This window comes from Pteropus medius, unplaced genomic scaffold (genome assembly GCF_902729225.1).
Source record: "Pteropus medius unplaced genomic scaffold, Ma_sr-lr_union100, whole genome shotgun sequence".
Classification (NCBI taxonomy): domain Eukaryota; kingdom Metazoa; phylum Chordata; class Mammalia; order Chiroptera; family Pteropodidae; genus Pteropus; species Pteropus medius.
The window spans coordinates 9,421,709-9,444,609 of NW_024354503.1; the positions used below are offsets into that span (position 1 = coordinate 9,421,709).

Sequence of the window (22,901 nt, forward strand, 5' to 3'; positions counted from 1 at the left end):
TTTCTCATATTTGAAAACAAATTGGTTTTATAGTCAGGCAACCTACTTAGTATCAAGCTTTTTGTTGAATGAATAGAACAGATTTATCCCCTGGGGTATAGAGTTTACAGTCTAATCAGGAAAACAGAGTTTTGTTTTTGTTTTCCTTTGTTTTATAAGTTATTACAAATTACCAGTTAAAAGATAAGTGTGGAAAGTGATGTGAAGGCGAATACAGGATATTGTCCAGGTGGAAAGCTGGAGAGCGAACCTTGCTGGGGTCTCAGGGAAAGTTTCCAGAGCAAGAGATGTGTAAGCAGAACTCGGAAGGATGAGTCAGAATTTAATCAGGACACAGGGACAGGAGAGACCTCCTGGGGGAGGCACAGCCTGGTGAAGCCAGCAGGAGAGAAGGCTCTTCCCAAGGGAAGTGGTCCAGTTAATTAGTGGTGTGGAGATAGCAGGAAGTGGCCTTGCGGCATCTGTTAACAGTTATTCTTTATCCACAGGTACTAGAAAGCCATGAAAAGGGTTGTGACAATTCATTTATCCAACAAGTATTGAGTGTCTGCTATTAGGCATTATTATCCAAGGGCTAATCTAAACCCTCAGGATATAGAATTCAACAAGACGGACAAAGTTCCTACTCTCTCTACCTGTGTTGAAAAGAGCAAGAAACAAGTAACAAAATAAACAGATGAGGAAATATCAGGAAGTGCTATCATGAAAATAGCATAGAGTGATGTAGTAGGAGTGACTTGGAGGACAGGGGAAAAACTGCTGTGATTGGGTCCCAACCAGGGAACTCCTGTCCCGGGAGGTTACCTTGAGCTGACACCTGAATGGTAAGAAAGATCTCTTTTTGTGATGATCTGGGGAAGAGCATTCAGGCAGAGGCAAAAGTTGATGCAAAGACCCTGAGGCTAGAACTAACTTTGCATGTTTCAGGAGCCCAAAGAAAGTGCCCTGTCTGGAGTGTAACGAGGGGGAGAAGCTCAGATCCCTGGGGTCTCCCAGACCATGGAGAGCAGTGGGGATTTTCTTCCAAGAGCTCTAGATGCCACTAGAGAGTTTGAAGCAGGAAGCACCCTGTTCCGATTTACTTTTTAGAAAAATCACTCTGGTTATTTTGTGCAATATAGATTGTGGAGAGGCAGGAGTGGAAACCGGAAAGTCATTTATGAGACTATTGCATTAGTCCAGGTGGTGATGATGATGAGGGAGAGTCATGGACATAGAGGGGACAGGAATTGGAGGTAAGGCCAATGGGATTTTTCAATAGTTTGGAGGTGGAGAATGAGGGAACTAGAGGGATCAAATGTGACTCTTAAGTCTTTGACTTCGGCTTTGGGTATCAGGACTGTTTACTGCAATGGGAGTATAGCATTGTGGTTAAGCCTGTGCATTATGGACTCCAATGGCTTGGATCAAAATCTAGGTCTCCCTGCATCTGTGAAATGAGATCACATTAGTACCTATTTCATAAATAGTGAGGATTCAATGGGTTAATATTTGTGCAGCATGCAGTGCAGTGTCTGACACTTTCGTAGCTATGTACTCTCTCTACCTGTGTTGAAAAGAGCAAGAAACAAGTAACAAGTCTTTCCTGTTGTAGGAAAGACTAATACAGGTCTGATGGGAAGACCCAGAATTGTTTTGGCTATATGAAGTCTTAAATGCCCAGTAGACAAACAAGTTTATAACATAAGAGGGTGACTTGGGAGGAACAGAGATAGACATTTGAAAGTCGTCTGCATATTGATGTTATTGAAAGCGGTAGGCAGAACTAGATGAGATTTCTTCAGAGATTATCTAATAAATACAGATGAGGGTGTAGTCACTAACCTTAGGAATGATGTGAACTTCGTAGGGAAGAATCAATCCCTTTCTTAAGAGGGAGGCATACATCTATTAACATAATTTTGGAACAGCGTTTTCCTCCCACCTTTTTTCCTTGGCTGCTGAGGGAAGGGAGAAAGTCTTAATCGTGTGGGTTTCTGTTTGTTTGTTTGTTTTGTTTTGTTTGGGAGGGGGAATAAGAGTTGATAACAGAATCTGTTTTCTCCATGAATGACTTAAATTCCTGCTGTTAGGGTCCGTGATACCCATTCCAGGACAAGCCTATACTTCGCACAATGAAAATTTCTAAGTGAAGGAATTGGGGTGGGGTTAGGTTGAGTAGAATCAGATTTCAAAGCACTAAAAAGAATTTAGCTGTCAGAATTGCAGGTGATTCCCAGAGGCAATACTTTGCATACTGATTAAGTAATCATGACCTATTTCATTTGATTTATAATGAAAAGAAAATCCGTGGTATGGTAATGAAATATCTTGGCATATTTTAGTCTAATTGGAATAGGACTGGATGAATAGGAATAATTAATTACACAGCAGATTGAAATTTTCTCCTTGCTAGAAAGGTAACCACACAGTAGCAGGTTAAGAGATCACCGTGTCCAGGGTTTGTTGTTGCTGTTGTTTTTGTCATAACTTTTTACTTGTCTTGATTTGAGAGAATCTAAGAGAAGACACAAAATATTCCCCCATCTTTTTAAAAAACATTTTCCACTGCTTTTTTTATGTTGTACTTAAGCTTAAAAGTGGTATGGGGGCTGTGTGTGGTTTTTGGGTGTAGTGGTGGGGAGGCCACTAGAGGAGAATTTGAATCTCTTCTGTTGGAAGAAGGAGTAGAAATTCAGAAATGCATCGTTGGATGGGCCATTTAAACTGATATGCTTCATTTTAATAAGTGTCGGCCTTTGCTAACCCATGAGATTCCCCCACTAATAAACCCTTCTGAGTTGCACCACAGACCAAATGGTAGGTCTACAAAGGGGAACAGGTTTTGGAAAGGAATTTAAAGCATGCCATCTTTTTGAGGAGTTTAATAACTTCATCCTATATAAAGAAGAACAAAACTCTAATGTTTGGCATTAAAAAAATGCAGTGTTTGAAAATCAAAGTTTAGTTTATGATTTATTTACTCTTTGATTTTGCATTTCCAAGACTTCCAGGCCATTTTGGTCAGTAATGATTATTATCTCTTTTTATGAGGAGCCTGTTGTAGCGCTGTTGAGTTCAGAAGTGCCTGTAAAGATTAAAGACCTAATTTTAAAAGGCACATATAGCCGGTCTCTCACTCTGTTGTTCCTTCTTTTTACCTTTTGGCTTTCATCTTACCACACAGGCAAGAAGTAGATTCCTTTTTTCTAGATTCAGGAGGTAAATCTGTCTTTTGATAGCATGTTTAGGGAATCTTTGGAAGAAAATAAGCCTAAATATTTTTTGTCTTTGGTGAAATGCGGCATAAGAAACCATTACTGTTTTCTTTTAAATCCCATAATAGAAAATATATTCATGCTATAGAGTGTCTTCTTGTAAAAAGACCGTTGAATTTTAAATTTTTTCTTCTCTTTGTGCATAGAAAATGCTTTAAGGCAAAACATTTGAGAAGATGACAGACATTCTCCTTTTGATTATTAACACTGACTTTCAAATTAGTAAGACATGTCAAGAGGATTCTACACAAAAAGTCGACAGAATGCCTGTTACTCAGCTTGCAGAGAAACTTACCCCACATACTGCAGACCCCCTTGTCAGCGTACTAGCCAAACAGCTAACCTGTTCTGGCTGTGAAATGCTGTCCATTCCTAAAAGAAGATGTGGTATATATATGTATAACAGAATAATATTTGGCCACAAGAAAGAAGGAAATCCTGCTGTTTGTGACAATATGGATGGACCTTGAGGGCACTATTCTAAGTGAAATAAGACAGAAAGACATGGTATCATTTATATGTGGAATCTAAAAAAAAAGTTAAAAAGGCCAAACTCTTAGAGAGAGAAGAAGAATGGTCACTGGGGCATGGGAGAGAAAGGGAGAAGATGATAAAAGAGTACAAACTTTCAGTTATAAGATGAATATGATCTGAGAATTTAATGTATAGTATGGTGACTATAGTTGATATCACTATATTGTGTAATTGAAATTTGCTGAGAGTAGAACTTAAAGGTTTCTATAGATGTATTGATTAACTAGGTGGGAGGAATCTTTTCACAATGTATATTATATCAAACCATCACTATGTGCACCTAAATATCTTACGATTTTATTTACCTCTGTAAAGTAGAATAAAAAGATATTTGTTCCAGCCAAACAATCTGTGAAGAGCAAAACCTGTTTTCCTGTTGACTTGTATTGAAAAATAGGAAGTTTCCTTTTACTCAAAACAAACAAACAAAAATTCCCAATAAACACTCTTCAATGGATTAATGCATATAAAGTCTGAAAATGTGAGCTGCTGTTTGCTGTCACTGTTAAACCTTTGCCCAAGAAAGGTTCAGTGCTAGATGAGGTTCAAGCCTTGCTGGGTACTGCTGTTTCCTGGGACTGCTTTTGAACATCCAAGAACAAATTTCCCCTTCACTCAACTTAAGGCTTTCATTGCTCTCCTCCAGAGTCAGAAATTTCCACTGGAAAGCCCTTTTGTTGCACCTGTAGCTTAAATCTTGGACTCAAACTGGAATTCATTTATTTCCTTTGGCCTCATGTGGCTCTTGCTCTGGTTTATTCCAGCCCTGGGGATACAGTGATGATGAACACGATGTGGCCCTAGCTCTCAGGAAGTTCAGGCAGGTCACGGAGACAGATTCAAAAACGATTAATTATAACACAGTGAAAAAATGCTTGGAAAGAGCTGTGCAAAGGGGTTGATGGGAACACAGAGGAGAGGCACATAACAATCTTCTTGAAGTATAAACTCCCAATTTTTCTGCTTCTCAATGCGCAATTGACAGCAAACTGGGGATATCTTAACCTTTTGACTTTTATTTAAATAAAATGTATTACTCCCCTACTTTATTAATTATGTAATTCAACAATGATATAACTTATATTTAACTTAAAGTAAAAGACACTAGTAATCAAAAATGCTAAATACCACTTCCACTTAAATTACAATGTTGTCAGATCAATCTGAAGGTTGGTATTTAAGTTGTTTTTCATTATCTGAATATTATGAACATAGTTTTATGTGATAAGGTGGGAAAAAGTTTTAAGTATTAGTAGTTCAAACTGTGTACCAAATTTCAGGGCACAATAAAGGGAGTAAAATGCAAATACACTGTCTTAGGGATCATCAGTGGCCTGATAAGAGGGCCTTTTATCAAGATACAGTCTCCTAGCCTCCGGATGGGGATGTATATTACTTATGCAAGTTTAAGATCAAGCCCAACTAGGATGCAACATACGGTTATAGGTTCTGGTACACAACTCCAGAAGGACCCTTCACTTAGACTATGATGTGAATGGTGCTCTTTATGTGCCCAACGGCCAATTTCTCATGGTGTCCCTGGTAACTTGGAAATCACTTCCTCACGTATAACCTTTTCTCATTGCCTGCCTCCTTGAAATCTCTTTCCCTCAATTATTGGCCTCTAAGTAACATATGTCAAATGACTACTCATTATTTTCAAGAAAGGTGATGGTTAGCCTAGGGAAGAGATGTAAAAATGTGGGGGGAAATGTGCATCTTAGAATTCTTGAAATATAGTATTATTTTTCTCCACAAACACTAGAGTTATAGAAAGCTTACCTGATTCACCCCCTAATATCTGTCATTTCTAAGCACATTGGACGGGGTCCTGACTCTACTTCTGTCATTAACTGGGCCTCAGTTTCCTCATCTGTAGTCTGAAGGGATTGGGCTCTAGTGCTTTTAACATTACATAATTCACAGAAATAAAGAGTTAACAGTCCTAAAAATCTCTCTTCAGCACTTCACTGAATTATCCATATGGTTGAATTTTAACTTTGAAATCTCACATATAGAGTTGCATTTTTCATGGTGAGGACGTAAATGTCACTAAAAGCTCAGGGACCCCTGTACACCCACCTCACGTTTTGATATAAAAGTGTCTTTAAAACACAGTGTAGCTCACACTTATATGTACTTCTCTCTAGCTATTTTTAAATTAAGTCATCAAATTTAGAATGCCACACACACATAAATGTTCAAAAGTCACTTTTATCTCAAAATTCAAAGCATTCTCCAATACACAAAATTAAGCTACATGGCACATTTTACAAGAAAATTAAATATTTGCTCTAATCACAAAAAATTCCTGAAGCAATGTAGGACCAACAGAAGAACTTTCTAACAAGTCCACAGTCCCAACCTCATGTGAAAACCACAGATACTGCAGAATATTTCTTTACTTTTCCCTTGAGTCACCTTTCAGGCCTTACAGAGTCAGTGCTAGGGAACATCCATTAGACTTTCTTCCTTAGCCTTCCTTGAGTCCCTTTTCAACCCTATTTCCCCTTTCCTCCAGCTCTATTCTGCTGACAGTCACCTGACCAAGGTTCTAGGTACATCTGGTCTTGATTGGACAGGAAAAGGTGGTTTTCACAGTCTTCCTAAGGGTACAATCTTAGATCTTTTTAATTCTTCAAAGTAGGGCATTCACAGTACAACAAAACCCTGTTCTTGCTAACTGAGATGGAGAACAGTAGAGATGGTGAGACAGTAGACAAATTCTTGATATATTTTGAAGGTTGAACCAACAGGGTCTCTGGATGTGTTGGATATGGAGTGTTAAAGGAATATAAGGTACGAAAATGATACTAAGTCTCCCGTTTGGGGTATTTGATGGATTACTCTATTTCCCCACCAATATACATGAGAAACTTAGATAGAAAATAAGTTTTTCTTAATATATTTCAGAAAGGTAATGTGAGGAGAAGGAGTCCTGGGTCGAGCCTAATTCTAAAGCCCCGTGCATAGTGTAAGAACATGTTTCCTCTGCATCTGATACTGTGCTTTCCTCACTTCCAACATGTATGGATTCCGATTTTAAATGCATTTTTCATAGATCTGATTTCATAGCTCAATTACTACTTTGTGAAAACTTTGTCAGCATCTTAAAAGTATAATCAAATAGGTATTCAAAACTTTTCTTTCTTAAGTTGTAAAGAAACCCTTTGTTTTTAAGGCCAAATCCTCTGCATTTAAATTAAGCCCAGTTAATCCAAGTGATCAGGACAAACTGACAACCTACTTAGTAGCGTATTTCTTCTGAAGAATTCTCAGCACATGCCATTTCAACATCACACCTCACTAAAATCTTGTAATAATGACTGATGTTTTTATTTCCGGTCATTAACATTTAGTACTATTTTAACTGCCTTCTCACTAATAACAAGTTAGACATTAACATTTATTTCCTATGTAAACTGCCTGAAATTCAATGGTTTCATGTAATCAAAAACATTTTTGCCATAATTAAAACCTAACGTCATGTAGAAAAATGTAAAAATAAAATTGTAATTTGAATAAGCTGATATTTTTGTAATTTGAATAAGCTGGTATATTTGAATAAGCTACACAGAAAACAATGTAGGGAAACACCCCAGAAGCCATTCCTTTCTTCTGCCATCTCACTTCTCATCTGCTGCTTTGACCCAAAGCCAGCAGGGCCGACCTTCCCTACTCTACTCACACAGCTCTCCCTCTCCAGAGATACTAATTCCCTCCTAGGCACCAGATTCTTCTTCAGTCCTTATTCCCCCTGGTTTTTCCATATTCTCCAGGAAATGTCTGTTTAATGAATGAATACTAGGTTTGGTTTTATGATCTAGATCGTATGATTTTTACCCTTCCTGAAAAACAGGCATTGTGTAAATAAATAATATATGGTACTAATAATATTGTAAACTCATTCCTACCTGCTAACAAAAATTCGGTAATAGACTACCATATTCATACAGTGATTTCAGTCCTGAGGAAGACCAAAGGGCATGTTTTAAAGCATTTCCTTAGAGTTGATAGTACATTTAGAACTGCATGACTTGTGGGAGATGGAAGAGATGGAGGGATAAAGGAAGTTCCTACACAGCTGATTTTATGTAAAGTCTTCTCAGAGGTACTATACACATGCAGGTATTCTGGGCTAAGCAGGTAGCTTTGGGGAACTTACCTGGGAGCAGCATATATTGTAAGAAGAAAGTATGGGCGTTATATGGATTAGTTTTAATTTTTTAAAAAACTACACAAAATATTTTTGTTTTTGTCTTTGTTTATTTTATTAAGATGTAATTGACATATAGCACTGTATAAGTTTAAGGTGCACAGCATCATGACTTGCATATATTGTGACATGATGTACAAAACTTGTCACTGATTACTTTTCATTCCCTCAGATTAGGAACCTTTAGTTTCCCACTTTATTGAATAAATAACTCTTAGAAAGTTCTCGGCCCTATGGATATACCACTGTTCTTCCTGTAACCATGCTCAAAACCCCAGGCCAATCTTTCCATCTTGTTCGTTTTATCACTTATAACCCCATCGAGTCTACACATTCGATCTGTGTGATCCAGCACATTCCTCTCTGTTCTTACTGCCATGACTCCCAGCTCAGAGCCACAGAGGGGCATCCTCTTTGATCATTGATTCATTCATCTGGTACTTGTTGAGTTTCTCCTGTATTCCTCTGCCGGATACCAGGGACACAACGATGAATGGATTCCTTGCCCTCGAGGAGTCAGTCTAGTGGGGCACAGGGCTTATGAAGAGATCATTGCAATAGTATATTGCTAAAACTATTTTGAAAAAAGTCACTATATTAAGATTATGTTCCTTTCTTACTCCCAGCTATAGTATTAGAAAAACAAGTTAAATATTAGTTATATTTTGCTTTTTTTCTGGTTAATTTTACCCTCAATAACAGTAAAATCTTAAATTTCCCTTTGAAATGTACATTTTCTAATCTTTGTGTTAACTTTGGTGGCTAGAGCTTTCATTGGCAAGTGTTTCTTCATAGGGTTAGTACACTTCTTTAAGAATAACTGTCTACTCTCAGAATAGTTCCACTCTTTGTGATTAAAAATCTGCACATTAAGATCTGTACTTGTATATTTTTCCTGAATTCAGATTTAATGGTCTGACTCTCCGTGTGATAAGTGGCAGTCAACCCATCATTCCCAAACAATGAATAGAAACAATTACTTCTGTGTATTGTCTTCTCCCTAAACCTGTTTAGGAAAAGGAATTTTCAAAGGAAGGAGACAGAAGGACCAGGGGTATTTTATGGGTGATCACAGTATGTAAACTGTGTTACTATTGTTCTGTTTTACTTACAGCTACAAGAAAACACATGAGACCCTGAGTCACGCAGGGCAGAAGGCAACTGCTGCTTTTAGCAATGTTGGGACGGCCATCAGCAAGAAGTTTGGAGACATGAGGTACTGTGGGAAAGAACTGTGGGAATGGTGCCAAGCCCTTGGCTTTCCGAGAGAGGGAGCTTTCATAATCTATCAGCTGGACTTGCTAACATATTCTTTTTGTTATTATTGGGTAAAAATTTTATGTGGCTGATAGCAGTTGGTGACTGAGATAAAATTTTATATTGGGATGTCTTCTGCCTGAAGGTCAGCTTAGGGGCCTGGGCCCAAAGATGCCTTTTCCACCGGGGCCAGATCTAAGTAAAAATAGCGTACACCATTAAACACTAGTAATGAGGGGGGATTTCGAAAGAATGCAGCACACACTGAATTTTAATCATTGTGCTTTAAACAGTAACTTCAAATGTGCATTCAGTGGAATATGCGCTAATAAACTATTCTAGTTACATTTTAGTATATGTCCATCTAGTATATTTTTTTCTATGCTAAATACATACATAATTATTATTTTATTCCAAAAGGTACCCTATGGTATATATTTCTGATAATTTTCTTTCTTTGCTTTAGGAATATACTGTGGATATGTTAATAAATGTTTATAACACTTTCGTTTTTAATGACTGTATTATCTTCCAGTGTGTAGCTGTAGCAAAACTTCTAAACATGTTTTGGTTATTGTCAGTATTTCACTATTATATAAAATTAGGATGGACATCAAGATTTTGAACTGAGAACCAGACATCCTCACTATAGGCACCAGAAAAATAATGTAGTATTGACCATTTTTATTTTTTATATCATGTTCTAGGACGTTATCTTATATAGAATTGTTACTCTCATATTTTTTGCTTGCTTAAATAACTATCATATTTTATTTGAATTTAGCCGATATGCTTAGGAGATTTTTCTTTGTGAATTGATTTCAGCTCTCTCTAAAAATCAAATTTACTTTTAAAAAACTTAAAGTACATCTTAAATTTCTTCTTTTCAAAAGATCTATATGCATTATTTGAATAGATTCTTAAACTATTACTTTTTATCACCCTGTAGTTTTGCTATCTAGAGGCAAATATTTATATCTTTATGTTTTAGTTATTTTTTTGGCCTCAAAAATTGCTGAATTGTGCCCAGTATTCATGCGCATCTTGGCATTCATGAAGCTAGAGTTAAGTACATGTACATGGATCTGAACACATTATTTTATCTTCATTTTTACTAATAATGCGATAAGGAAAAGCCATTGAAATTCTTCAGAGGTAGCATATGATGAACAAGTAAACATCCTGGATTATTAAGTAACCTTAATTTTATTACAAATAAAATTTACTTCTAGCTGTAAGAAGATACATGGAACCCCGAGTCACGCAGGGCAGAAGAGGCAGCTGCTGCCTTTTATTACAAATAAAATTTGCAGTGATTTCAATGGCAATAAAACATTTATCTGAACTAATTAAATAATTCCTTAAAAAGGGAAGACCCTATTACCGGTTATATCCAAGAAAAAGTATTTCCGTGTTTATAAAATCCGTTCTTTACATAGGTAGTTGAAACCTTTCACTTGAACACTGGGACCTCAGAATAATACTAGAATAGTGTTTCTCCATTTTTAAGGGAAATTTACAAACACCTCTGAAGCTTGTTTAAAATACATATTTCCAGATTGCACCTCTCCAAGATTGTGTCTTAACAGGTCTTGGGTGGAATCTAGGAATCTGCATTTGTGACAAGCTCCCAGGTGATTCTACTTCAGGTAATGAGGAGGCCAGATGTAACTTAGGTTGCCTGTATCTGGGTGTTCTCAGTATGAAATGGGGATAAGAATAACAATGTTATTGAGCTATTATAAAAGTAGCAGAAGAGAGCCTGCCATGTATTCAACTCAATAAATGCTAGGTAGCTTTCATCTTGACTAATTGACCATCTCAGTTACAAGGTGGCCCCATACTACAAAAATTAGGGAGAATCCATTAACAGAAGCACACTGTATTTCATAAAGGTTGTGTTCATTTTTCTAAGTGGTAAAGAATGAAGACTGTTTCACATATGCAATATGTTAACATATTCATGTTCATACACTATCGGGTACAGTATCAAGGTTGTGTCAACTGCTTTCCTCCTGTTTCCATGTGGCTTTGTTTTCGTGTAATAGGTAATCTATTTCCTAGGAGTCCCAAACTTTTCATTAATTATTATTCTCTACAGGGGACACAACGTTTTCATTACGAACTACTGGGAAATATAGCCTGTTAATGGAGACTCAGATAATGGTCCTATAATATGTAGACCTGTATTTTCAGTTACGTTTTTTTCTCTAACTATAATATTTGACATTTTATATAAGTGAGGATAAATTCCTGTGAAAGCAACAAGTTTTACAAAGAATTTTTAATTTTAAATTATGCTAGAAGTTCCTTGCAATCTGTGAGGTCAACCAAGGGTTGCCTTGCCTAAAAGAAATAAAAATTAAAAATAAATAAATTAATTATGCTAGAAGAAATAATATAATAAAAATCATGTTTGAAAATTGCTTAAGTTTACTCTAATAAAGACTTTTAAATAAGAAAAATTAATACATTTTTATTTTTTCAAATTAATTTGCCAATTTATAAAATGATAGTGGGAAAATTTTAAAATTTTATTGCAGACATTTTACCATGAATCCCTTTTTGGTTTAAAAGTATCATGTTTTTCTATATTGTTATTAGTTACATGATAAAATTCATTTGTGCATTCTGAGAACAAATTTCTAAACTTGTTCAAAAAGATTTCCACCAAATTCAAACACCTGAGATGAAAAACAGTACCTCTTGTTTTTCTTTAAAGTAATTCCAAGTTAATACGTATGGATTTTGAAAACCTAGGACTTGGGCATTTTAATTACTGAATGAGAAGGCCTATGTTAGAATTTAATTTATACGTTTTATAAAAATAAGTAATATTTCCCAAGCTATAATTTTCCATCTCCCCTGATAGCCATTAAGTAAAGTCCCCTTAGCCCAGCCATGGAATTGCTAGGTCTCCTTCTCCATCCATAAAATAACGTTAATAGCTACCCAACTAAGATGTTTCCTGTGAAGTTACAATGAGGTCACATTTGTGAAAGTACTGTGAAGAAAGTCGAGCTGTTGGAATAACTTTTATAATATTGACATCTTCCTGAAACTTCTCAGTGAATTTGTTCAAACTGTGTGTGATCTAGTGGAGATGAAGTCTTTGGAAGAGGCACATAATTTTATTAGCGAGTCTAACCATTCTAAATATTCATGAGAATAATAGAAGCACAGCTTATAACAGGTTGGTAAAATAATTGTTAAGACACATTAAAAATTCAATATACTCAAAAGAAGTAATAAATGGAGTTACCTAATCTTTGCTCCGGGCTCTTGAAAGAGGGGATAACGGCCAGTGTTGTCATTGCTTTGCATCCTGATCTCCTAACTCTGTTCCCACTGTTCTCTCCTGTGCTGCCCTCACTGCAGATCTCACTCCATTGGGTAAGCGCTGCCTGTGGGGCCCTGCTGGCTCCTTGCTATCCATTGTTTCTCCCCCAGAGCCCTCTGTTTCTTTCACACTGTGGGTGTGCCTCAGCCAAAAATATAGATGTCTTTTCCTGAAAGTGTTCATGACCAGGGAATTACAGAGTCTAGGGCACCTAATGCATTCGGACATATTTATTTCATTTCTGGGTCATTTACACCAGTTTCACTTGCTGAGCAATCTCTTACCGATCTCTTTTTCTGCATCATTCCTTCCTATATTGGCAGAGATCCATAGAACGAAGATCCATAGAAAGAAGAAAAGAAGTAACGTGGATGCTGGGAGTTGTTTGTTTTTATAAAACTTGTAGAAAGTAAAGGTCGAGAAACCAAAAATTATTTTCTCTACATTGCCATGTTTTTCCGAACTTCTTGTAACTGGTAATTGTTACTTATGGGGATGGTCCATCTTCAGCTTTGTACTTTCTAAAGTTGAAGAGGAAAAATGTTACCGGAGAAGCACATGTGTTAGGAGTGTTAGGAAGTGTGCAGACATCGTTCCGAGCCTCTGAATTAAGCTTTTTTCTTTTTTTAGCTGGAATCTTATTATATACTTTTCGGGCTGGGGGGATTTGTCCTTTTCTCATGTAATTTCTGAGAAATATTTTGCCTATAGTTTCCAAATGGAGTATCTAAGATAGGACCATAGGTATCCCCTGAATTTCTTTGTCCTTTTCTGTCTGAGCTCTAGTAGAGTGCCACCCATATTAATGACCTCAGTGGATATTGTTGGGGAAAGGTGATGAGTTTGATCCCGTCTCAGGAGGAGAGAAAGCAGGGATGGTGTTGGAAGGTGCGATGGAGAAACACTAGCCCAGGAAAATGAACCCTATTTCTGAGTGAAACTCACATAGAAATAACAGGCAGTCAATCAGAGGGAACATGAGTCAGCTACCCTTGGATTAATTGGTTGAGAAGTCTTAGAGTTCTTAGAAATGTTAATATTTGCATCGGTGTTTTAGAATGGAGGCAGAAATCCCGACTGTGAATTGTGTTTGCATGATGTGTGTTTCCTTGATTGTCTTGTGTTAACTCTGTATATTCCCCTGGAGAGAATTTCTCTACAATGGAATGACTAGTTTTTACCTGCCTTGGCTCTATTTCCTGGATACTGCCCTTCCTGTGGTTCTGACCAGGAACAAAGAGTAGAGAGGGAGCTGGACCTGGAGAAGATGCCCAGAGGCTAATGAGCTGACCAGGGGGAAACCAGACATTCTCCTCAGATTCCCTGACCTACAGGAAACCTCCAGGAAGTAAAATAATATGCAGCTCTTCCTTTGTATCCTTGGAAGCAACTGTGGCCCATGTTCCCAACAATAACAAATATCATCTTGGTGGGGTGGGCAGCAAATACTGCAGATAGCTGAAATTAACGTTTCAGAACTGTGAATAGGGAGTTTCTCATGTACTTACATTGTGCTATCTTCTTTTTTCTTTCTTCCGTTTAATCTGCTTTTGCCCTGAAGCTACTCCATTCGCCATTCCATAAGTATGCCTGCTATGAGGTAACGTGTGTAAATTATTTTACATAATATTAATGCAAAATGTATATGAAGTATTACTTTATTGATATTTACTTTGTGGGTTTTGTCTCCCTTTGAAAGTAAGTACCATGACCTACCTACCTCATTCTCTTTTCTGATGGCCCTCAGGAGAAAAGGCTGACAATTCTACAGAAGTATTGTAGGCGCAATGAGCTTGACCATACGCATTGGCCTAAATCCAGCCTCTCCTGATTTGTGTGACCTGAGACAAGTTATTTAACCTACCTCTTTTATCCACATACCAGGAGAAATAAGACCTACCTCATATGGTCCTTGTGAGTTATAAAAAAGTATCCTCTGTAGAGCACTTAATACAAGGCCTGAGCAACTGGCAGAGATGTTTCTTATCTCACCAGAATTAAATGCAAGCCTGGAAGAAAGTTTAAATGGAAGGATAGGAGATTAAGAGGGCTACAGTCGTGGAAAGGATGTCATTACAAATTTTTAAGGTATATATTAAGGTGAAGTGTCTGTTGAACAATAAAAATGTCATTAAAATTATGGGCTGGATGAAAACTAAGATGTTCTCCACTTCCAGTTTTGCTTGATTTTGTGATACAATCACATGAAATCAAGCTAATAGTAGTACAGAGGAATGAATGTTAGACTGGGAATCAGAAGATGTAGGTTGTAGCCCAGCTCTGCCAAGAATGAACTTTGCGGCCTTGGAAAACTCACCTCAGTTTCATCATGTTTACAATGAGGCTAGAACCAGATTTACTGCTCTTCCCATGGTACTGGCCTTGGGCTGCCTCGGTGGTGGTGGTGACAGAGTAGGAATCCAGCCTCTGGGACCCTTCCCCACTTCAGTTGGAACTGTGCTTCTCTGCCTGTTTTATATCATATATTGTGGTGTACATACATTTTAAAGGGGGCTCAGTTACTCTAAATAGTTAGAGAGCACTGAAGTCAACTTCTTTCTGGGGTCATTTGCAGTGCTAAAAGTTTGTAGTAGTATATGATGTGATTAAATCTGAGTAAATAATTTCTCTATTCTCCGGCACATATTTTACTGTAATTTAGTTAGAGGAATGTCTGTTTTGTTATGTCTGATAATACCTCTTCTACACTAGGGTTATTTGGTTACTTTGGAAATTTAACAACAGTATTTGATTTCCCAAATTTGGTGGTAAATCGAGAGCATAGATTTGAGATTGCCTAGCTCGTATTTGAATGACTTGCTCCCCCTAGCACAAGAATACCCAAACTGGTAGTGCAACCTGAGGCTCTCAGCTCCTTTACTTGTCAAATTTTTAAGTCCGAGTGTCCAAAGGAGGCTTGCAAAAAATTAATGTGATTTTGCTCTGTGAACCAGGAATCTATCTTGTGGCTGTGGGTCAAATGCAGTCCTCATGAACTTGCCTGAAATGAACTTAAAAAAAAAAAAAAGATTTTACTCATCTAACATACCCATGAACTATTAGGCTAAACTGTCTGCCTACTGCAGTCCTGTGTAACTGATGGATGACAGCAATCATGCGAGCAGACTGGGCCAAATAGAATCCGCAGTGGAAGTCAGGTATTAATAAGTGTAACTTTTGAGTCATTCAAGTGTAATTTCACTAATATATCATCATGAAAAAGAGGTATTTGGAGGATTACTCATAAGAATTGGACTTATGTTTGAATCAAATACAAGATGTGATGCCATGCTCAGGCCTGCTTATCTCACCATTGTTAATTCATATGGCCTAACTGCAAATGCGTTTATGACTATCTGGAGTGTCAGAGTCTTAAGAGACAATCTGTAATAAGCCAAATTCCTTCAAAAATGTATTCTCTATATTAGTTTCCTCTTGATAGTATTAGAGCCATGCTTCATCCTACACCATACAATGAAGCCTATATTTTATAGACTATTCCTCTTATTTTATTTCTACCGCACTCGAGAGAGAATAACAAGTGGATTGTCTAATATATAGTAACATTCAGTTGAGTTATTTGATCTGAAAATGATGGCAATCATTGCTGAAAGCTAACAAGGATATATGCTTTAAGATGCATTTTTAGTTCCGTTTTTGTTTCTTTAGTTGGACTTGGTAATGTCATTCTTAATGGTAATGCTGTCATTAAATCATGTCATGTGGTCAAATCCAATATAGGAAACCAAAAAGCACCACGTGAAGTATTTAATGCTTATAGTGACAAAATGCTATAGAGATTATTTAACACAATGATGAGTCACTAATAAAATGTCAAAGGTTGTCTCTCATAAGAGAACAAATAGGCATATCCTCTTCAGGAGGAAAAATACCACATGCTAACACCATTTTGATCAAGCATTAGACAAGTGATATTTCAACTTATAATAATCAAAGCATTAACTTTCAGAAACATCTCTTCATGGAAGTTGACCAAGTGGTTACTTTTTAAGGCAATGAAAAGAAAAAAAAAAAACCTTATGAACCCTTTTTTCCTTGGGTTATTTCTGTCCAGTCTCGCATTCACTGCAATGAGTAACTTTAAAATTCCAAGTGGGAAAAGCCAAATACAACATTCTTAAGATAGTCTTTTCATGCATGAAAAAAAAAAAAAGAGTTTGGAAAAAGAGTGTTGTGACAGAAACAATTGGTAGATGAAAATTAAGCTGTCGCTCCTTCAACTCATTAAAAGTGATTTACAGTGTCTCAAGGCATTTTAACAGCAGTGTCACTGCCAAATGCTATATTATTTATTCTACAGTGGAGTTTCTGGCTCTTTTATTTAGGAAGAGTCCATGTCAGGTTATGGTTCCTGGATCTAACCTAGCAGAAGTGAAATATATGTTAAAACATGGTTTGTGTAGGTGGTAAACCAACAGCTAGCTCAGGCGCAAAGGTGATGTTTACAAGAGCAGAAACCAGACCCCATGGTTGCTGAGACAGCTGGGTCTTTGGAGCTGACCTCTCTCTTTTTGTTATTTTAGGAATTCTCCTACTTTCAAATCATTTGAGGAGAGGGTTGAGACAACTGTCACAAGCCTTAAGGTACAGATGAAGTGAATTTTGTGTCACTGGGTCTACTGAATCAGGACAGCATAGTCCTAGCTGAAATTAGTTCCAATGGTGGGGCCACCAGCATTTGGTGCAGCCAAGAAAGCAAGTCTTGCACAGAGTCAGTCCTTTTCTTCACATATAAATCCATAATTAAAACCAATATTGAAGAGCATCACTGTATCCTTACAAAGTTGTTCATGTAAACCATTCAGGATGAATTGTTCATTACGGTGAATTAGGGTTTGTGTTCTTCTCCTCACTGTTTAGAACTCTTAATGCTATTTCCTCAATAGTAGATATGTGAGAGATGATGTAGATAGGATAAAGGATATGTGAATTCTGAATTTATATTGTAAGTGAAAGTTCAATAACAGCTCAAAGTTCCTCTGGTTTGGATATGGACTAGCTAAAACAAACTTGGCTCCCTGTGTTATACTGCCATCCACTACCTGTCAACTGCCTAGATTTGTTTACTCAGTTCACATACTAAACACCACACAGTTGTTAGCATTCAAGGAAAATAAAGCTGAGTCACAAAATGCATTATTTTGTAATAGTGCATTTGATCCCTGGGTATAAACTAAAAATATGCCTATTGCATAGTAGGTGCTAAAAAAATTCATTGAATCTATTGTTTGTACCGAAGTAAGTTAGTCTGCAGAGGGAAAAAGAGCAAAAATAAAAATTGTCTGGTCCTAAAATGTACAGAACTTTTAAAATAGGAAAAATCATTGAAACTGCTAAGATTTTTTTAAAGATATCACCTAAACGATGACTTATTACACCCTGGTATCATTATCACTATTTTGTATGCAGTCCATTTCTGTATTTCTCTGTTATTGGGAAAATTAAGAATATGTATGAGCTATTTAACCAGATTAAAACCCCATGCTGAGTATCCAGCTGCTTCTGAATCCTCTGTCACCATCCTCCTCTCACATGTGCTGGCTGAGAAGGGTCTGTGAGGTTACTAGAGTTCCTGGACGCTCTTACTGATTTTGACCTGGAGGGTCTTTCCCTTTAGGGGAGGGTCTTTAGCATAATCTTATACTTTATTTGGCCTGAGATTAGGTGGTTTAAGGCCCAGGACAAAATTATTACTCGGCATTTATCTTACCTTCATTGGTTTCATTTAGCAGCAGCTTCTGGTTGTGCAGTTTCACTGCTCTGCTTGTCAACATCATCGCTTACTGAGTGACCAGCAGAAGCCACTAAATTGCTCTCATTTGTAGGAAAAACTTTGGATATGGAGAGACATGCAGTATCTTGGACATTTCTCTTGCTAGAATATCTAGTTTCAAAACAAAAGGCTCAAAAAAATCTAGGAGTCATTTTCTCAACATTTGATTCTCAGCCCTAGACACTCCAAAGAGAATGAACTCTGTTGCTTGTTAGACATCTAAGTTCTGACATAGAAGAAGTACTTTTTAGATTTTCTTTAGAAGAAGGAGCTATGAAAAAGTAAAAGAAGAATAAAGAGCAATCTATTTTCATTTGCTTTTAGGAAACTCTGGTAAGCTCACAGCTCACATATGATTTTATGATTTAAGTGTTTGACCCAAACTCTTAGCCTCTCACTTTATTACTTCATTGGGATGGAAGGTATAGAGCCTGCCTCCTCCATCAGACATGCGCAAAACTAACTTAGCCAACTGGATACTAGCCTGTGTCAGTACCTCCTGAAAGTGGGTTCTGTGTCTGCATGATTGCTAATGGGTTTAACAAGACTCACATCCCACTCACTTCCTACATCATGATCAATGCCCAGTACCTCTTTTTCTGCCCACCCAGGCAATGGAGAATAGCTAATAGTCATGCTTTGTAACACACCTCCCACTTCCTCAATAATTACAAATTGCTCATTCTTTTTCAATCCAGACTAAATCATAGATGTTTAACCCTTCTTTATATGGCTTATTCTCTGCATGGTTTACTTTCGTGGCCTCAGTCTTTCATAAAATATCTGTAACGTTCTTCAGTTATGGATACTGAAGTTGTTTCCTGCTGAGGGAATGACTCACAGATCAGTAAGGATGAGTGAAATTGCTTGCTGCATCTCCATTCCCATATACTGCTTTAAAGTTTGATTTTAAAAACACCACTGAAAGGGAATCATATTCATATTTGTGTTCTATTAGAAATAATGTTCTGCTGTGAACTGAGGTCCATTCCTGCCATCTTCTCACACAGTCTGTCACACACCATGTGGCATTTGGACCCAATTGATTGTTCTTCCTTTATACCCAATTGATGGTCCATGAAAAACTTTCCAATTCATCATAATCATATAACATTTAGTCCTTTCTGCCTATATCCCTGTAGTACATCAATGTATTACTTGATGACGTCTCAGCTGGTGTCACCTGTACACTCAGTGAGCACACTTATTGGGTATATACTACCATGTCCCCCTGAATCATGTGTAACTACATCCCTTTTAATATGTCAACCAGACCATATTTTTAGCACACCTACTTTTTGATGACTATATTGCATGACCTGAATTAAAACCTTAAAAAAGGCAAGATATATTATACTCATTGTTTCTTTGTGTCCTTTCATCCAGCTATTTTATTATGAAAGATTAGGAAGCCCAATTCAATGATTCAAATAAAATATTTTGCAAAGAACAATTAGAATTTGGGGAACAAATTGACAAATTCTTGGATGGAAAACCATTATGAAGGGAGGGTCCAAGAGAGGTTTATTGTTCACAACTTTGCTTAAGCAGGTCCTTGCCTAGAGTATTGCGGTGAGCAGTCATTAAACCCACATGGTTAGGAAACCCCTTTATTTCACTTCCCTCTAGCCAAATTGCTATATTTCAGAGCAGTTCCCTCCTCCTTGGTTTTTCTATTTTGATGTGAGAAAATCAAGAACTAGGAGAGAGGAATGAAACAAAGCCCAGAAGGAAATATCAGTAATTGATATTCATCTGATACAATATTGTCTGTGACTTCTATGTCAAAAGAGAATACGAATAAAATAAAGAAGAGAATGGGAACTCTTCATAGAGCAGATTATGTTGGATTAATCTTGTTTCTCTCAGGAAAGAAAGAAGCATGCTGAAAAATCACATAATTGAAAGCAGTGCTAAAGTAACACTGACTGGAGGACAAATCAATGTTCTGTGCCAGAGGTTGATAAACTTAGGCTGGTATGCCCAATCCAGCTGGTCACCTATTTTTTGAATGGCCTGTAAGCTAAGAATGTTTTTTACGTTTTTATAATAGCTGAAAAAAAAATCAAAGAATAATATTTTGAGACGTGTGAAAATCAAATTACATGAAATTCACATTTCAGTGTCTATACAAGTCTTTTTGAAACACAGCTGTGCTCATTCACTTGCATGCATTGTCTTCGGCTGCTTTCTACAGTGGCTGATTTGAGTATTCGTGACAGCTACTATGTGATTCCCAGGCCTAAGATATTTATTATCTGCCTCTTTCCAAAACAAGTTTCCCAACCTTAGCAGATGGAAAATTGCAACTTAGTAATTGAATTTAAAGGGGCAGACGGGGATTTTAATGACAACTGGAGAAAATTGTGTTTGTTTTGCAGTGATGGAACTGCTTTTAAACCCTGGTTAAGGCTTTAGAACGGCAGGCGAGGCAGTAGGTGGATACATTCATTTCCCATTGTGGCTTATGTTCTTGTGAGTGATCACTTTGGTGACAGTGAGATGCAGGTAGCATTTTAGGATTGGCAACATTATCTATTCCATACCTTTCTTTCCCTCAAGAGTATGTTTTCCATAGTGTTAATGCTTAAAAGAAGGCCAGTGTGACCCTGAATGACTTTCATTAAACATTTTGGACCATTAAATATTCTTTTGAAGGACTTTTGAATAAGGAATTTTCCAAAATACTTAACTATATTTCTTTTAGTTATAAATTGATTTCTTCCTGAGTCTGTTCTTATTAGCCGATAACAAGTACACAAAAAGGGAGCCTCGTAAAACATCATAACTTTGCATTTTAAGGGATTTTCCTCCTATAAAGGCAACTGTTTAGGAAGATGGAAAGTGACCAGTGCTCCAGACTTGGTTCATCTCCAACTCTCAAAGCAGAGACCAGTTGAGTCACTGCTTTTCAAAGGACATTTGTTCAGAAATTCATATTGTCTTGCTAAATCTCAAGTAGAACACCTAAGATAAAGTCACTTAAAAATATCCATACATTTGTAAAATGAGGGGACTATAAAGTCCAGTTCCGTTTTGATTGAATGGATTCTCTGGGTGAGTAGATGGTCCAAATCTACAGATCTGGTTATGCTCCTGAAGGGACTGAGAATCTTAAATGTAGAAGAGATAAAGAGAGCGTTGCTAAAATTGTACAAAATGAAAGTTACTAATCCAATCCCAGAACACGAGTTCGAATGACATCCTAGCACTCTGTTAAAGGAAATTAACTTCTCTACACCCTTTACATCCCCTCAAGAAAAAGAAAAAGTGTTTCTTGAAAGTTATCACTCCTCCAAAAACATTACAGAGGTAAAGAACTAACTGCATTTTTGCGTCTCTGGCCATTTCAGACGAAAGTAGGCGGGGCGAACCACGGCGGAGGCAGCTTTGAGGCGGTGCTCAGCTCCACGGCCCACGCCAGCGCGCAGAGCGCGGCAGGCGGCCTTCGGCGCGCGGAAGAGGAGCTGCAGTGCTAGGGCTGCAAGCCCCGCGCCCCGGAGGCCCTTCGCCGCCTGCGCACGGCAGATGTGAAGACCAAAATCCCGCTGGGAAATCCAGGCCTTGATCCTGTTCTTCAAATGGCCTCACCATAGAGTTTAATAAAATGATTTCCGTTTCTGTTTGTGTTGATAATGGACCACTTGACCATCACACTTCAGTATTCATTAGATTATCTTTCCGAATGCCCTGACTTGAGCACGTACATAATTGATCATGACCCTTCTCTGTGTAACTCAAACATATTTTCCTGACACGAGCTATTAATTATTTGTTTTGATTTTTGCTCGGACTCCTTTACCTTGTGCATGTCTTTGAAGGCTGAGTGAGAACTTCCTTTCAGTTCAGTCACCCCACTGGGTGGAGCTCTTTCTGTCTCCAGCAATGGGATGACACAGCAATTTCATCAAACTGCTTGTGATGTCCCTCACCTACATCAATTACATGTTTATTTAAGCAATTAAAATAATCGATTTTAATGATGACTTTGAACCGTTTTTTTAAGTCTTCAGGGTTATTGATGACCTTAAAAGGTGGTAGCTATGATTCTGCAGACACTATTTTAAATCAACTTCTAATCTAGTGAATATGAGAGTATGTAAGTAATTATAACCTTAACTACCTTAGGATGCTAAAATAATCTTTAATTCTAAAATTCTCTCTAATCTACATCGAGTAGTAGTTAACCTTCCACATCACATGTTTCTTTTCTAAATAGGAACTTATATTTGTTACTAGGTAGCAGAGATGCATCCTATAGATGTTTTTAAATGTATACAGATTGGACTAACCAAAAAAATAATCACAATTTATATATATATAATCTATATATATATATCATATATATATTTACCTATTATATAGTTAAATATGTAATCCATGTAATATATATAACCTATAGTTTGTTCATTTTTAAAATTTATTAAAGTGAGAGTGAAATAAAACCAATCTGAAAAATTCTAGTCAAATTAATGGAACAGGACAAACTGTATACCTATCTAA

General features: G+C 37.1%; 1 protein-coding gene across 4 annotated transcripts in view; it reads left to right on the forward strand.

The window, feature by feature from the left end:
* The window catches only part of TPD52L1 (TPD52 like 1), an 85,661-nt gene extending 62,964 nt beyond the window's left edge, over nt 1-22,697 (forward strand). Inside the window, exons 4-7 of one of the 4 annotated variants that reach the window (XM_039854269.1) lie at nt 9,122-9,223; nt 14,166-14,204; nt 17,149-17,209; nt 21,752-22,697. In XM_039854269.1, coding sequence (XP_039710203.1) covers nt 9,122-9,223; nt 14,166-14,204; nt 17,149-17,209; nt 21,752-21,877 — 328 coding nt within the window. In that variant the 3' untranslated portion in view covers nt 21,878-22,697. The remainder of the gene's footprint in view (nt 1-9,121; nt 9,224-14,165; nt 14,205-17,148; nt 17,210-21,751) is intronic. The other 3 variants (XM_039854270.1, XM_039854271.1, XM_039854272.1) reach the window with 3 other exon arrangements.
* Nucleotides 22,698-22,901: the final 204 nt, after the last annotated feature.